This window comes from Geotrypetes seraphini, chromosome 3, assembly GCF_902459505.1.
Source record: "Geotrypetes seraphini chromosome 3, aGeoSer1.1, whole genome shotgun sequence".
NCBI classification, from domain to species: domain Eukaryota; kingdom Metazoa; phylum Chordata; class Amphibia; order Gymnophiona; family Dermophiidae; genus Geotrypetes; species Geotrypetes seraphini.
Window position 1 is genome coordinate 5,722,588 of NC_047086.1, and position 18,078 is coordinate 5,740,665.

The 18,078-nt window shown below is 42.5% G+C and overlaps 1 protein-coding gene across 1 annotated transcript in view; it reads left to right on the forward strand.

Annotated features, from left to right (window-relative positions):
• Positions 1 to 3,518: 3,518 nt before the first annotated feature.
• Positions 3,519 to 18,078, forward strand: part of DDO (D-aspartate oxidase) — a 65,446-nt gene continuing 50,886 nt past the window's right edge. Inside the window, exons 1-2 of the mRNA XM_033938878.1 lie at positions 3,519 to 3,713; positions 15,194 to 15,368. Of these exons, the coding sequence (XP_033794769.1) occupies positions 15,197 to 15,368 (172 nt within the window). The 5' untranslated portion in view covers positions 3,519 to 3,713; positions 15,194 to 15,196. The remainder of the gene's footprint in view (positions 3,714 to 15,193; positions 15,369 to 18,078) is intronic.

The window sequence follows — 18,078 nt, forward strand, 5'->3', positions numbered from 1 at the left end:
CTGGAGAAAACTGGTGTTTTTTGAGGATAATGACGTGGTGGTTGCTTGTATGGCCGAGCAGGAGGAGTCTTAGGCTCAGGCGAAGCAAAAGAGCACTCATGTTCAGATATGCGTTTTGTAGTAGCTTCAATAGAATCATCAAAGAGCTCATTCCCCTGGCAGGGCAAGTTTGCTACACGGTCCTGCAAATTGGGATCCATATCAACAATGCGGAGCCAGGCAAGACGGCGCATGGCTACTGTAAGGGCAGAAACTCTAAAAGAGAGCTCAAAAGCATCGTATGTGGCTTGCAGCATGAAGAGTCGAAGTTGAGACAGAGTTCTGATCCATATGACATATGGTGATCTGTTTGAATTCAGGAAGACTTTGTTCCTCAAGAGCCGAGTAGAATTTAGGCATCAATTTGAGGAAATGATTAAAATAAGCTGTAAAAATGTAGTTATAAATGAGAATTCTGTTAGCCATCATGGAATTCTGGTATAATCTGTGGCCAAACTTGTCCATGGTACGGCCCTCCCTGCCTGGAGGGACTGCAGCGTAAAGCTTAGATGGATAAGTTTTCTTTAAAGAAGATTCCACAACCAAAGACTGGTGGGACAATTGAGATTTCTCGAAGCCTTTGCAAGGTACTGTGCGATACCTGGATTCCAGCTTGGATGGAATGGCTGTAATGGAATAAGGAGTTTCCATGTTCCTTAAGAAAGTTTGCTTCAATACTGGAGTCATAGGAAGTCTCAATGTCTCCTTGGGTGGATGAGGCAACTCCATGTCGGCCAAGTATTCAGGTGTATACTTTGAATCAGAGTGGAGATCCAGTTGAAGAGCTTTTCTCATGTCGAAGACAAACCTGTCAAAAGAGGCAGACTTCGAGGTCGAGCTACCTTCAGGAGAAGGAGTGCGAGACCGAGGGACTACTGAATAGGAAGGAGAAGCCTCTCTGGAATACTGAGACGGAGGCTCAGAGTCCAGGCGCACAGTGATTGAGGAAGCTGCACTACCTGCATGAGGAGGAGTCAGTGAGTGCTTGCATTTCAAAATCCTCGATGGTGAAGTCCTCGGGGTTCGAGGAACAGATTGGGTCAAGGCAGAAGGGTAAGGCTCCCTTGGAGGCGGTTTCGATGGAGGAGTCTTCGACCTCGATGGACTACGAGGAGAAGCAGCCAGTGTAATAGCTTTGCAAGACTTATGTTTAGATTTGGAAGAAGTCTCAGTAGCCTTGGATAAATGAGGCATAGAAGACTCAGTATCCAGAGAAGGAGAGGGTTTGTGCTGTATAGAGATGTCTCCTGAGGAAGCTGGAAAGCGAGATGCCTCGAATGATGCTTCGGTCAAGGTGGAGGAGACTGTGTCCGAGGAGTAGGTGTAGAGTCAATGGATGAGAACCGGCGAGACTTCCGAGGCTTGCCTCGAGGTGCTGCTACAGGAGTCTCAGACTGTTGCTCAGGCTAACTCGCAGGAAGCAGGGTTGAGGACGGAAGGAGTTGAGCTATGACCGAAGAAATATGAGTGGTCAGGATGGCTTTTAACATGTCCTCGAACATAGGCACCGAGACGAAGGGATCAGGTCTCAAAGGTGCAGCAGTGCACTTCAAGGAGGGCAACCTCGAGGATGAGTATTCCCGATGCTTGGAGACATGCTTAGCTGGAGGTCTAGAAGAGGCTGGCAGGACCGTAGATATGGCCTGGGATGCCTGAGACTCTGGAGGCTTCTTAGAAGTACCTGAAGGAGACAGGAGACTTACCCGTCGAGGAAGACTTCAGAGGAGCTGCCGTTGAGGCCTTTGAGACCGAAGATGTCGAGGTCGAGGCCTTGGTGGAAGCAGAAGCTGGCTTGGAGGTCGAGACCTTCTCAGGCGGTTGGTCCATAGTGCCAAAAAGTTGGAGAAGCTTGGCATGGTGTTGACGAAAAGCTCGAGGTTGAAGGGTAGCACAGCGCAAACAAGCGCCCGGGCAATGTTCAGGACCCAAACAAGCAATACACCGACTATGAGGATCGGTGATTGAAATGGTTTTGTTGCACTGGCTACACTTTTTGAACCCGGTAAGAGGCCGGGACATAGAAAAAACAAAGTCCGACATATCGAACAAGGTGAGCGGGCAGGCCTAGGCCAAAAGGCCGCTGACCGGAAGAAAACAAAACAACAAAAAAAAAAACAGAAATAAAAGACTTCAGCGGATTCAGAACACCGCAGCTATGCTAATCTTCGCAAAAAGCAAATTCGACCATGTCTCCCCGCTTCTGTCTAAGCTTCACTGGCTCCCAGTCCTCCTCAGGGTTCACTACAAATGTACCTGTCTAGCCTTCAAATCTCTTCACGGCATCCTTCCTCCCCTCTTTCCACTATCTTGGCTCTCCTCGAATCCGAACTCCACCAGATCCACTCAAAAATTCAAACTATCCTTCCCCTCTTTAAAAGGCATATCCCATACAGGAAAATTTGGAACATCCCTCCTCTTCAGGATCACCGAGCTGTGGAACAGCTTTACTGCCCATCTTCGAAGTTCAACCTCCCTCCAACGCTTCAGGAAACATTTGAAAACTTGGCTTTTCTCCAAAATGTAACTACTTCCTCCCTCTCCATTATACTAAGTCCCCTCTTTCCTTCCTTTTTACCAAGCCCTTCTTCTTTCCATTGGAGTTCCTTTCTTTATTAATTCCTGTAAACTGTGTCGAGCTCCACTTCTGTGGAGATGTTGCGGTATATAAACTTAAGGTTTAGTCTAGTTTAGTTTTTGTTTTTTTTTTACAAAAGAATCCTTTTAATGAAAACGCAAGCACAGCGACTTAATAATAAAAATAATAAAAAGCCGCGATGATGAGAAGGCAACGAAGGCTGCAGAGCTGAAAAGAGGACTTCTTGGCTCCGCGGAAAACGTTAAACTGAGGTACCTCACAGGAGACGCGCGCCCTAACTCGGGCGGGAATGCACTCACGCATGTGCAGTGCAGCACTCGGAAGCTCTTATAAAGATCTTCAAGCAAGTCTGCTTTCGAGGCTGTCCGCTGCGGGGCTCCGTCGGTGACGTCACCCACTGTTGAGAATATGCTGCCTGCTTGCCTGGGATAATCCCCATTTTCCAATGTTACCCTGTTTCTAAGGCATCTAAAGCCTTTCTCCATGTACTTTATCCACACATAGCATGAGCTCAGCCTGCCTCTTGAGACTGTGCATGGAACAGGGAGGATTTCTGAAAGCAGTTTAAATTTATCTTACAACAACTTTCTCCTGTTTCTTCTTACATCATTGGTGCCAACATGGCCCAAGACAGCTGGCTGCTCAAGGATCTAAAACTGTACGTAAGCATTAAGCAGAATACTAAGTGAGCCTGAAGTTATTTTATTTCTCTACCGTGGGAAGTGTGGCTTCCTTCTTGTGCATATACTTGCATAACTACATGGGCATTTGTGCAAACGCACACGTGACTGTTCTTGTGCACATGTGCATCCATCTATGTGTGTGTGTGTGCTGTGAGAGCAGTGTGTGCTGGGCTGCCTAACAGCCTGTATACTGTGTCACTAGGAGCTGCCCCTGGAGGCCATTGTTGTGTGACTGCAGAATTCAGCAGCTGCGCTCACAGAGAAAAGCAACCCATGCATGGAGGACAAGCAACTTCAGCTCTCACCAAGGAAAGGATCCCGAGGCCACCTGCTCCTCTGTGCGTGCTTGTGGTTTCTTTAATCATACCAAGCAGCTCAAGGCTCAGTCTTGAAAGGTAGGGTTTGTATTTTTGATTTCTCCTTGTTCAAGAGCCATCAGAGGTGCAGCAGAGCCAGGTCAAAAAGGGTTTAATTACATTATGTGCAGCTGTCTCACAGGAACATTTTCTTGCTTTCTTTCATGGTATCTTTATTAAATGGTGTCCTGCATTAACAGAATCCCAAAAATGTTATATTATCCAAGCAGCTAACATTAAAGGTACAAAGTCTAGCTGCCTGCTTCTGTGCTATTTGTGGCTGATGGGTCCCAAAGAGAAAAAAATAGAACAGAATTACTATTTCTCAAATGCAGCGCAGTAAATCAAGCAGAAGCACAGTGAGATAAAATGGCTTGTTTCAATGCCACTTGGAGTCAGTAAGAGAACTGGGATTACAAATAAGGACACTGGAAGAAACATAATGGCAGATAAAGGTCAAATGGCCCATCCACAGTAACCATTATCTCTATCTCTCTCCAAAAGATCCCACGTGCCTATCCAAGGCCCTTTTAAATTCAGACAGAGTCTCTGTATCCAACACCTGTTCTGTAAAAAAGTATTTCCTTCGATTACTCTGGAGCCTATCACCTCTTAACTTCATCCTATGCCTGCTCATTGCAGAGCTTCCTTTCAAATGAAAGAGACTCGACTCATGCGCATTTACATTATGTAGATATTTAAACATCACAGAAAAAAACAGGGGAAAAAACAACACCACAACCACAAATATGCACAAATCAGAGTGGATGATGTGCACTAAAGAAGTATCCTCCAATATGTCTGGTGATTTGAAGATCTTTATTGTTCAAACATCAATAAAACACATTCATCGACTCGACATGTACATGTTTCGGCCATCAGGACTGCCTCAGGAGTCTTAAAAATTGCGAATGATGATGTAAGAAGTATGCTGGTCTCAAAGAAGATACACAACCAAAAATCAATTAAAGAAGAATATCATCCTGTACATAATACGGGAGTAAGGTGGAAGTTGACAACTCCCGTATTATGCGCAGGATGATATTCTTCTTTGATTGATTTTTGGTTGTATATCTTCTTGAGTACCAGCATACTTCTTACATCATCATTTGCAATTTTTAAGATGCTGAGGCAGGCCTGACGGCCGAAACATGTACATGTCGAGTCAATGAATGTGTTTTACATAAGAAATGCCTTCACAAAGACACAATTGAAACAGGCTATGTTCGAGAATGGAAATCGGTCTAGTGCTATGCTAGCCCGCTATTTGCGGGCTCGAAGGATGTCTGCTACTATTCAGAGTATTCGTGGACCTGATGGAGTTAGGTATAGGACTGATAAGGATTTCATAACCAGTTTGCTACATTTTTTGCAGAGTTATATCGTGGGGACAACTTGAGTGAGGGTTCTAAGATTACAGATTTTTTAGACATGGTCCCTTTGCCAAAGCTCTCGGATTTGGAACAAGAGGGGTTGGATCTTCCCATAACGGAGGGGGAGGTGTCTGGGGTCATACGGGGTTTGAAAGGGGGGAAATCTCCGGGATTAGATGGGTTACCGAATGTGTTCTATAAGACCTTTAGGGAGCAGATTGTTTCCCTGTTGGTGAGGGTTGGTAATGGAGTGCGAGACGGGGGCTCTTTACCATCTACTATGGGAGAAGCAGGGATCACAGTATTGTTGAAACCGGGACGGGACCCGGAGCAGTGTGGAGCATATCGTCCCATCTCATTATTAAATGTTGATGCTAAAATTTTGGCGAAGGTGTTGGCATTGAGATTGGGACGAGTGTTTCCGGGACTTGTCCATGTTGATCAGGCTGGATTTATCCAGAAGCGTCAAGTGGGAGATAATATACGTAGAACTTTACATTTGATCTGGGAGGCACAGCAACAACATAGTAAAATGGTCCTATTATCCATAGATGCTGAAAAGGCCTTTGATCAGGTCAATTGGAACTTTTTATGGGCAGTAATGGAACGGATGGGAATTGGGGGAATGTATGAAAACTGGATAAGGAATTTTTATTTGACACCGAGGGCTTGTATTAAAATTAATGGGCTTTATACAGATTTCTTCTCTATTACAAGAGGGACCCGACAGGGTTGTCCACTCTCCCCTTTACTGTTTGCTTTGTATTTAGAACCTTTGGCTTGTTATATTCGGGATTTGGGGGCAGTTAGGGGAATTCATATAGGAGGTCGGGAACATAAATTGGCGCTATTTGCAGATGATATTCTTTTTTATGTGACGGACCCGGAGGCTACTCTTACTGAGTTGTTGGAGGTATTTGGGAAATTTAGAAGTCTGTCTGGCTTTACGATCAACATGGACAAGTCCGAATTTTTGAATATTTCTTTAGAGGAGGGGGAGGCGCAGAGGTTGGCGGACACCTTTCCGGTGAGGCGAGTACTGGGGCATCTTAGGTATCTTGGTATTTTGATTCCATCTGATTTATCATGTCTTTATGAACTCAATTATTCTAGGATAGTGCGTTTAGTGCGGAGAGATTTGCAAGCTTGGAAGGGTTTGTGGTTGTCCTGGTGGGGGCGTATAGCTGTTGTCAAAATGAATATCTTACCCCGTCTGTTATTTTTATTCCAAACGCTTCCCATAGCGGTGCCGAGGGGACTTTTGAAGCTATTGCATAAGGAATTTCGATATTTTATTTGGCAAGGGAAACATCCCAGGTTGAGTCAACAAGTACTTTGGTCTGCTAGGGAAGATGGGGGACGGGCAGTGCCCAATCTGCACTGGTATTACGAGGCTGCACAACTCCGTTTTATTTTGGATTGGAAGATTGCGGTGTTTAAACCTGGGGTTCAAATAGAACAAAGCTATGTTCCGCATTGTACATTGAATAATTGGCTGTGGATCTCTTTCTCGTTGTCAGAGCGATTGCAGGGGCAAGGGAACCCGTTCTTTTGTCATTTAGTACGGATGTGGGGTTCTTTATGTCAAAGGGAAAAGAGTGGTAGGGGAGTTTCCACGCTTGCTCCTATTAAGGGGGAACCGCGGTTTATTGCAGGTTTGGAAAGGGGGGCGTTTCGGAAATGGGAATCTATGGGGATTCTTACATTTCGAGATGTACTTGTTGGGGGATGCTTACCTACTTTTGATGCATTGGTGACTAAGAAGCCTGGGTTAAGAGGCGAATTTTTTGCATACATGCAATTGAGACATTTTATGATCTCGGAAAGTTGGGATAAAGGGAATCCCCAGGGGACTGAATCTTTGGAAAACTTATGGCTTTTGTTGAGTAACGTACCGAGACCGATTTCCATTCTTTATAAGTTCTTGCGCGGTAGAGTGGTGATTTCCTTTCCTTTTAAACAACAGTGGGAACGGGACCTCCGGCTGCATCTTTCTGCGGATGATTGGTCCCGTATTTGTATAGAGGTACAGAAAGCATCTCATTGTATATTGGTCCAAGAAAATGCTTATAAAATCTTAACACGCTGGTATTTCACACCTGCACGGTTACATATTATGTACCCTCAAGTTTCAGGCTCTTGCTGGAGATGTGGTAAGGGCCCTGGATCTTTTATGCATATATGGTGGGACTGTGGGGTGATTCAGAAATTTCGGGTTACTGTTACACGATCTTTGACATTGTGGATCCAGGATCCATTGCAACTTTCACCTCAAGTTTGTCTGTTAGGGTTACATAATGTTAGAGATGTTCCTTGGCAGACAAAACTGGTCAGAATGGGGTTGGCAGCGGCCAAATGTTTAATAGCATTATATTGGAAGAAGTTAGCTGCTCCACCAGAAGGGGAATGGTTAGAGAAATTGCAAAAACTTGCACAGATGGAATGTATAGCTGCTAAGCATTATGGTTATTATGACTTACAAAGGCGGACTTGGGACAAAATATTTCAGTACATTTAATTATTTCCTCATGTGGGATGGGAGGGTGGGATAGAGGGGGAGGAGAGGTGTGGTTAATTGGGAGTCTTTTTGAAGGAACAACGAAAGGACTTCCTCATGGTGTTTAATTTGTTGGGGGTTATTATTGACTATATTGGTTTACTTTATGTAGGGTGGCGGGATTGAGATATACTTATGTTGGGGGTTTTTTCTTTTTTTATATGCTTTGTTGAAAGATTGTAATATTACGGATTGGTTTACAAATGGTGACTGTATTGTTTATATTCATTATAAAATTCTAATAAAAATTGATTAAAACAAAAAAAAGAAATGCCTTCACCAGATCAGACCGAGGTCCATCAAGTCCGGCGCTCCGCTCACGCGGCGGCCCATTTAGGTTCTCTATTATGAAAACCTAAAATTACCGTATCCCTCAATATGATTTGCAAGAAGGTGTATATCCAACTTGTGCTTGAAACCCCGAAGAGTTGTCTCCGCCACAACATCTTCTAGTAGAGAATTCCAGGCATATTGGAGAATACTTCTTTAGTTCACATCATTTTCTCCTGGACAATTCCACTCTGATTTGTGGATATTTAAATGTCTCTATCATAATCTCCCCTTTCCTGCCTGTCCTCCAAAGTATACAGATTGAGATCTTTAAGTCTGTCCCTATAGCCTTATCACGAAGACCACACACCATTTTAGTAGCCTTCCTCTGGACCGACTCCATCCCTTTTATATCTTTTTGAAAGTGCGGCCTCCAGAATTGTACACAATATTCTAAATGAGATCTCACCAGAGTCTTATTCAGGGGCATCAATACCTCCCTTTTCCTATTGGCCATACCTCTCCCTATTCAACTTAGCATCCTTCTAGCTTTCGCCGCCACCTTTTCAACCTGTTTGGCCACCTTAAGATCATCACATCCAATCCCACCCAAGTCCCGCTCTTCCGTCGTGCACATCAGCTTTTTACTTTAGTCCAGAGGGTCCTCGAGGGTTTCAGGATTTCCCCGATGAATACGCCTTGAAAGCAGTGCATGATCACCCCTGCTCTAGTCTAATTTGTACCGTTCCCTGGGGATTTGGCAGCCCAAACGCATGAACTTGCATTGGCCAAGGTCGAATGTAAGCTCCTACTTCCACGCAGCAGCTCTTCCCTCCTCTGCCCACCTGCCAGCAGGGGGAGCAGGAGAGCAACTTCTGCTGCTCCAGAAGAAACACCGCGCGAGCTGCCACTAACCGCCGTCTCCCCTCCCCCTTCAACTTCTCCGGCGCGAGCACCATCTTCCCCTCGCAGCTCGCGCCGGCCTCGGCTCCCTTCTGACGTCACTTCCTAGTGGCGGGACCGGGAGTTCGAAGGAAGGAAGGCCCAGTTGCTCTGCTTACGGCAGCGGCGAAGGGAGGCCGCGGAGCCAGAACGAGGCGGCTCGAGAGCCCCGACCCCGCCGTTGGCTCAGAGGGCTCGCTCTGACCCCGCCTCTATGACGCGTTTCAAATACTTCAGAGGTGGCGGGAGCCGGCAAGGCCTTCGCGAGCACGTGACCTCCGAGGATGCCGCGCGCTTAACTTACCGCCGCCATGTTGGGGCCCGACTTTTTCTGCACCTGCGCCACGTCCCGAACAGAATTCCCGGTAGCGGCTGGGGGGGAGGTGGGTGTAAGGGCGAATGCTGACTGGGGAGAGAGGGGTAAATAGTGGGATTTCTTTAAACATATTTCTCAATGAGATGACATAATTTACATTTGTGATGACACAAGGTTATTCATATTGGTTAAAACGCAAGAAAATGGTGAAAAATTGCAAGAGGAAGACTGGGCGTCAAAATGGCAGCAAGAGCAAAGTGATGCATGTGGGAAAGAGGAACTCCAACTCTGGGTTCTGTGTGAGGAGTCACTGCCCAGGAAAAGGATCATTCACCGTACACCTTACGGAAACTCCGCAGTTCCTCTCCAAGGCAAAACCCTCAACAGAATACTTCTAAATCTCCCTTCCACAAAAAATCTGCAATATAAACGTGTTTTCCACTCCATGCGCACCTTTCTAGGCGTAAAAACTTGGACTGACCTTACTAAAATGACCAGGACGGAACCTAACCACACCAAATTCCGAAAGAAATTGAAAACTCATCTATTTGGCACCTAATCACTTGTATCCTCTTCTCCTCCTGTATCTTCCTGCCCTGCATTGTCCTCCCTACCCTCTTCTAACCCCTTCCTCTGTAATGTCGCCAAGAGCTTGAATAAGTATTTGCGACACACAAATGGAAGAAATAAATCTAGGTATCATCATTGAGGATACATTGTAACCCTTAGCTCAATGTGTGACTAAGAAAGCAAATAGAATCTTAGGATTTATGAGGAAAGGATTGGAAAACAAAGATAATGTTCTAATGCCTTGTATAGCTCTATGAGGAGATCAGTGTACCAAGAGAGAGGGTATATAGGGAAAAAAGGAGAGGACCCAGGACAGAGCCTTGGGGTATGCTAATAGACAGTGGGATGGTGGCAGAGGAGGATCCACTGTAACATACGCTGAAGGTACGACAAGAGAGATAGAAAGAAAACCAGGAGAGAGCAGAATCCCAGTGAGGACAACGTGTCGAGAAGGAAGTGGTGATCAACAGTGTCGAAGGCAGCGGTTAGATCGAGAAGAATGATGATAGAGTAGAGTCCATTGGATTTAACATAAGAACATAAGCAATGCGTCCACTGGGTCAGACCTGAGGTCCATCGTGCCCAGCAGTCCGCTCACGCGGCAGCCCAACAGGTCCAGGACCTGTGCAGTAATCCTCTATCTATACCCCTCTATCCCCTTTTCCAGCAGGAGATTGTCCAATCCTTTCTTGAACCCCAGTACTGGAATAATCTTCCACAACAGGTAATTGAGGCAAGCAGTGTGCCAGATTTTAAGAAAAGATGGGATTGGCATGTGGGATCTCTTCATGGATTTTTTTGTGCATCGCTAAGTGATGTTGGTCATTAATCACTTAGCTAGTTTGCATGGTGTTCAATATTAAATAGCTAATTTACATTCCTTGATTGTTTTAGTTTTGTGTAACATCCAGGGCGCCTTGGTAGAAAGGCACAATTTGCAGCATCTGTAGAAGAGACAGGACCCCTGAGGAAGGCTCACATTGCTGGAACATGTGTTGGGTCTAAGTTTCAGTGCCTATTTTCATATTTTGAAATACAATTTTTTGCATTCTTTACTCCTGTGTCCTAGGACTGGCTCCACATGGTGTGCTTTGTGGATTGTCCCTCTACACTTGACATCAGATCTGCCTCTATTAGCTGGCTATGACCCTTCATTCTCTGGATCAGGAACTATTGCAGGTTCCCTCTGTAAAGCAGACACTCAGATCCGTGTTTTGTGTCAGCTGTGAAATTGCAAACTGAAATTATTTTAGATACAGAGAAGGGTGATGAAAATGGGACAACTTCCTTAAGAGGAAATGCTAAAGAGGCTAGGGCTCTTCAGCTTAGAGAAGCAACAGCTGAGGAAGAGATATGATAGAAGTCTATAAAATACTGTATGGAGTAGAACAGGTAAAAATTACTTGTTTACTCTTTGCAAAAATTCAAGGACAAGGGGGCATGCAGTGAAGCTATTAAGTATTAGATTTAAAATAAACTGGAGAAAATATTTAGAAGGGTAAATCAAAAAGTAAAGGCAAAATACGTTTAATGGGTTTAATAGAAGTAACTGAGCAATTGAACGTATCACTTTTTCTCATAGTCACCATGCAAGACGACGCATTTGCTGTATCGTTCCTGCAGAGAATTTTTTAAGCTGCTCCCGAAGCCAGGTGATCAACGCTTCCTTTACTTCGTCATGATTTGTTTTTTGCTCTGTGGGTCGCAGTGATGCACCCATATCTCACTGCTGTCTGAAAAACTGGGCCACAACCTCCATACACTGTTGCTTGTGCAGATCAGTAAGCTGTTTGGGAACCCATTGTCATCGTGCATTATGGCAAATGCAGATCCATAGCTGATATCCCCATTTGCAGCCCCGTGAGAAACTGTTATCTGTCGGTCTTCTCTAATCAAGGCATCTGCCCTGTCAAGATGTTGATGGGCAACCAGAACAACCTTCGCCAATTACACCTGTTCTTCCCACTTTAAACCTTTTTCTTACTTATAAACCTTTTGTTGATTTGTGGCGCTATGTCCATACTGAGTCAATATCTGACAGTGAATTTTCACAGGTTTCACTCCCTCTACCCAAAGAAAGCGCATTACTACACGTTGTTTTTTGATGGTGCAATCTTGCAATGGATCGTCCATGTTTCTGATCTCGTGGCTGCCACATGACTAAAGGCCAAGCACTGCACTGTGCGTGGATGAACTATCCAAAAGGGAATATAAGAGTACAAATGTTGCATTTTGCTAGCTCTGTTCCAGTTATTGCATCATTTAGCTACTGCCTTTAATTTTTGGTTTGCCCCCTTATTCACATAACGTATAATTAAACTCTGGAATTTGGTTGCCAGAGAATGTGGTGAAAACAGTTAGTTTAGTAGGGTTCTAAAAAGTTTTGGACATGGTTTTTCAAGAAAAGTCCATAAGCCATTATTAAGATGGACTTTGGAAAATCCACTGCTTTTTTTCTAGGATAATAATAACTATTTTTATATACCACAAAGAGTTCAGAGCGGTTTACAGAGGAAGAGACTATACAGACAGCGATATTACAAAAAACGTTTAACTCCCAGGGGCGAGGAAATCCCGAATGAAGGGGCGGTTCTATCCCCAGAGGCAGATTCAACACCAGGGAGCCTGGAAATGGAGATCCCGGTTCGGGTAATCTCTGAAGAGGACTCTGTGGAAATTACAGCAGCAGGAGGAGGTTTGACCCAGAAGGAACAGAATCATGGATATCTTAAGGAAGGTGAGAGACTGTGCACTTCAATACAAGTTTCTTTTTGGGATAGGCCTGCTGAGGTGACCTTAGAAGCCCTTTGGGACCTGGTAGCAAATTTTGGGAAGACAATTAGCCCCAATTTCCAACAAATTGAAAATAAACTGATTCACCATTCAGAAGAGCTAGAAAAATTAAAAATGGACATGACTTCTTCAAAAAATATACTTCAAAAGACTCAGCAAGACATGGCTTCAGTAAAACAACTTCAGGAAACTATAATTAAAGATAATTTAAATCTTAGAAGAAAAGTAGAGACATTAGATAACCATGCACGTATTAATAACTTGAGATTGATAAATTTTCCAAGAGTAATCATGGTTTCACCTAGAGACATGCTTAGGAGATATTTAACAGAAATTTTGGAAGTTCAGGAGGGAAATCTTCCACCATTCTCTCAGGTGTATTATCTCCCCAGCAAAATTCCGCATCAACAGCAACCTGAACCTACTCAAGGACAAGCATTAAATATTACTGAAATTTTGGAGAAATCAGACACGGAGGTGGCTAATTTTGTGGCTATGTCCCATCTGGACAAGGATAAAATTCAATCTTGAGCTCTAAAAGGAAAATAGTAGCTTTGTTCCCGATGTTTAGAACAGCATTACTTTGATGTATTGATTATACCCCTTCTTATTTCTTGCCAATATAATTCTTGGATCTAAAGAGGACTTGAGCTAATTTCACCATAATAATTCTTCTTGTAATTTTACTTAACTTTTGTTAAGTAAGGATTTATTATTTAATGATTAATATTTGGTTAAATTTGCTTTCTATACAAGTTATACTTGATAATATATTGAAATCAATAAAAATACTTAAATACAAAAAACTTTCCAAAATTACATTAGCATGGTAAGATTAATCAGATTTTTCCTGGAAGTGTTTTAGAAGTACATCAAGGCAGAAATGGAGTCAGAGGACTTTATAAAAGAGATAAGTTTTGATTTACTTCCTGAAAGTTTGGTAAGAAAGTGCGTTTGAGATAAAGTTGGTTAAACATTTATTCCATTTGCCTGCTTGGAATGATAATATTCTATCGAGAATAAAGCACATAAAATCTATTTTACTCTTTTGGGATCTTGCCAGGTACTTGTGAGTTGGATTGGTCACTGCAGGAAACAGGATAGTAGGCTTGAAGGACCTTCAGTCTGCCTCAGTATAGAAACACACATGTTCTTGGATACTAAGGACCTGATATTGAGACTGCACGAGGCAGCCCATCTATCTCCCATGGTCCATGGCAATCCTGGGGACTGATTCAAGGCGTATCTAGCCACTGGCATTGAAAATCTTACATTGGGGTGACTGTCCACTGGATTGGTAGAGTCTTAGGGGAAGTCTGCTCATCTGTCCATAAGACTAAAGGGCTCCCGCATCAGTTCTCAAAAATATTCAAACTGAGTTTGCTGTGAGATGAAAAATTATTAGAACAATGATTCTAACATTATGAAAGCTTTCTTTTTAATTGGACACCATGACGATGACAATAAAGATGCAAGTGATGAATTAGAAAGCACTACTAATGCAGACGATAGTGATGATAAAATACTCTTTACTATATGGAAGTCAAATGTTTCAGACAGAGATTCCCTTGATCAGTCATAAGATATCAGTAATACTGCAGCTTCACCTAATTTGAAGGAACTTTTTTAAAAATCAGACTGAACAGTCCCTGTGCAGTTGTAGAACACTGTTTTTTTTATCTATGCTGGATTAATGAATTCAAGCACAAGAGTGCAAGTCATTTTCAAAAATTTAGTTTTACTAAAAGCAGTGTGGATTAAACTGCAGAGCAATGCGTAAAGTTGGGATAAAAATATTAATCATTGCATTCACTGTACTTTTTACTCAAAAAGTCATATATTAAGCAATAACTTTTTTAGTTAAGAAAAATGGTAATGTTTTTCACTGAACATTTACTTAAGTATTAGAAAAACCTTTTTATTTTCTAAATATTTAGCAATTCACTCTGTTTAAATTCCTTTTTTGTATATTTAGGTTTATCTGATTTTTTTTGTTGTTTTATTATTACTGGTTCACCTTATGATTGTTAACCGAGTCGAGCTTCATTTTTTGAAGATAACCCAGTCTATAAATTTAAGGTTTAGTTTTAATTAAGAACATAAGAATTGCCGCTGCTGGGTCAGACCAGTGGTCCATCGTGCCTAACAGTCCGCTCCTGCGGCGGCCTCTAGGTCAAAGACCAGTGCCCTAACTGAGACCAGCCCTATCTGCATACGTTCTGGTTCAACAGGAACTTGTCTAACTTTGTCTTGCATCCCTGGAGGGTGTTTTCCCCTATAACAGCCTCCGGAAGAGCGTTCCAGTTTTATACCCACTCTCTGGAATATTGGCCAGACAGAGTTTTCATTAGGGCCAACCTTGGGGGGGGGGAGAGGGGTATACAGGGCAAGTGCCCTAAGTCCCCATTCCATAAGGGACCTCAAGCCTGCTTGAAGCTGAAGATGGCACACTGCTAGTGGACTTTGTGGTGGTTGTGATTTTCTTAAAATAATGAAATCCCATTGTAAGTACTGTGACGAAAAACTAGATTGTAATTTCTTGTGTTGATTATGTCTTGTCATGTTGTGTTTTAGGTTAAATCTAATACTGTTTTGTCATAGGTTGCCTCTGAAAAGTGCCGAGTACTGGTAGTGCTCAGTGGAATATAAATAATTTAAAATAAATACATGTAACGTGAAATATCTCCTTCCCCCCCAGCTAATGCCAGCGAGAAGAGTGGCAGTGATTGGCGGTGGGTTGGTGGGCTTCTCCACTGCAGTCTGCATTTCCAAATGCTTGCCACAATGCTCAGTTACTGTCATTGCAGACAAGTTCACTCCCAACACCACGAGTGATGTTGCAGCTGGGATACTCATTCCCCACCCTTACCCAGGTGAGCTCAGCTCCCCCTGCACTATTTTGTGCTGCTTTAATAGGTCTTCATGAATTCTACCTACTGCAAAACTAAAACCAAGGACATTCATAGGAAAGAAGGCTTCTGCCAGCGCTTGGTTCTAAGGAGATGACTTTACTGTTCTGGCTGTACCTTCTGTGTATTAATGATTTATAGAACTAGATGGAAGATAACAAAGTTTGCCATTAATAAGTAAGCTAAGAGCCCTACAAACACAAAAAGTACCTACTGTACTTGCAGGTACACAGTTTCAAACAGCTTTCAGGCAGGTTATATAAGAGCTTAAATAAATACAAATAAACAGATACAGAAAAGGTGCCGGGGAAGAGCAGAGGAACCAGTGCTGTAGGTGTTGCGCACTCCCTAGACTACAGAGCAAGTTCCTTCATTATGTCTAAGGAAGAGTAATTTATATTTGGGTTGACACTCCAAATCATTTGGAAATGTTGGTGCCTATGAGTAGGTGAACTAAAGACATCGCACTGCTCCATGTATGTTCAGTAGTACAATTCAGAGGGCTGGGTATCCAAATGGAGTTTATGTTATGCATTAGGCAGGCTGGCTCAGTATCGGGCCCATTATTTCTAAATGAGAGGGGTGCTTAGGGTAGATATGCTTTTCTCTGACTGACCCCTGCTAAAATTCGCCGGAGGATAAGAACATAAGAAAAGCCTGCACCGGATCAGACCTGGGGTCCATCTAGTCCGTTGATCCGCACATGCGAAGGCTCAGCCAGGCGTACCCCGGCGAATACCTTAGTCACTCGTATCCCTCAATGTGTCCATCACAAATATCCCTTTCTTGGAAAAACTAAAGGAACGAGTAGTTTTTGAACAGTTATCTGACTTTATCGAAGCAACAAATGTGTTGCATCCCAATCAGACAGGATTTCGGAAAAATCACAATACAGAATACTCACTGATTGGGTTAACCACAAATATAATCTATCACCTGGACCATCACAATTCAGTTATCTTCTTCTCTTTAGACGTATCAGCCGCATTCGACACCATCGATCACATCTTACTTCTAAATAGGCTAAAATCCATTGGTGTCTGCGACCAAGTTTTACAATGGTTTACTTCCTTTTTGTCAGATCGAAAATATACCGTACACTTTAATAATACCACTTCCAAATCTTTCTCTCTAAATTACGGCATCCCTCAGGGTTCCATACTATCCCCATTACTGTTTAATATTTTTCTATCGCCCCTTCTGAGCCTATGTCAATCCATAGGTTTCACAATCTATACATATGCGGACGATATTCAACTGTCTCATCCCATAAATTCAGAAAAATTAGAAGACATACATCAGATCAACCAGAAATTAGAAACAATCAAAAATTGGTTGAATTCCAATAGATTATCATTAACATTAATAAAACAAAAGCCATGCTCTTTTCACACAAACAAGGACTACAGTTGTGCTCCACTTTCAACATCAATAACACTCCTATTAACATTGTCTCATCATTAAAATTATTAGGAGTCATTATTGATGAAAATCTCTCATATCATGAGCACATAAGTAGCATAGTTAAATCCTGCTTTTATCACATACGTCAAATCCGTTCTATTTCTAAGTTCTTGGAACCAAAATCCCTTAATATACTTATACACTCACTTATCATCTCTAAGCTAGACTATTGTAACTCATTATTACTAAACATTACCCAAAAAGAAAAGAAACGGCTGCAGATTATTCAAAATCTTGCCGTTAAATTAATTCACAACGGGAAAAAATATGACCATGTATCCCCCTTTCTGATTGCCTCACATTGGCTTCCCATCAATCATTGCATCATCTTCAAAATTTTACTTTTGGTATTTAAAACTTTATCCACAAACGAACCGCAATTCATAAACAGGATACTCATTCCATACAACTTTTCTCGCTCCCTTCGCTCATCAAGCCAAGGTCTTTTGGTAGTCCCTTCTTTGAAAGTGATCGGCATAAGACGATATGATATATTCTCAGTAGTTGCACCTCAAACCTGGAATTCTCTCCCCCAATATATTAGAGACGAAAAAGACATTAGTCGTTTCAAAACTAACTTAAAAACCCTTCTGTTTAAAGATGCGTTTACCTCCTATATGGAATAATTGTAGTGCAGCAGTCTTTAAAAAAAAAAAACCCTCCTAATGTTTTCTCCTTTCATGTTTCTCTCTTTTCAAAATGATTAATATTGTAACCTGAATCCCTCTTCCCTTCCATCCAGTTGAGTCTGTTGGTCTGTAGGTCAAACCCCCTTTTTTTGATTTATTGTTATTATTATTACCTTGTATCTTAATGTATGTTCAAATTTGGATTTTATAGTAATTCGCTTAGTGTTTTATTTGTTATCATTTCGTATTTAATTGTACATTCAAATTTGGATTTTAATGTACATCGCTTAGTATTTTATGTATAAGCGATTCATCAAATTTCGAATAAACTTGAAGATATGCATCCAATTTTTCCTTAAATCCTAGAATGGTGGTTTCCTCCACCACCTCTTCTGGGAGAGAGTTCCAGGCGTTCACCACTCGCTGTGCGAAGCAGAACTTTCTGACATTTGTCCTGGCCGTGTCCCCTCTCAGCTTCAGTTCATGACCTCTTGTCCGAGTCACATTTGACAATGTGAATAACGTTGTTACTTGCTCACCATCCTTTCCCCCTGCTGGTAAGTGAGCTTGCTCCATTTTAT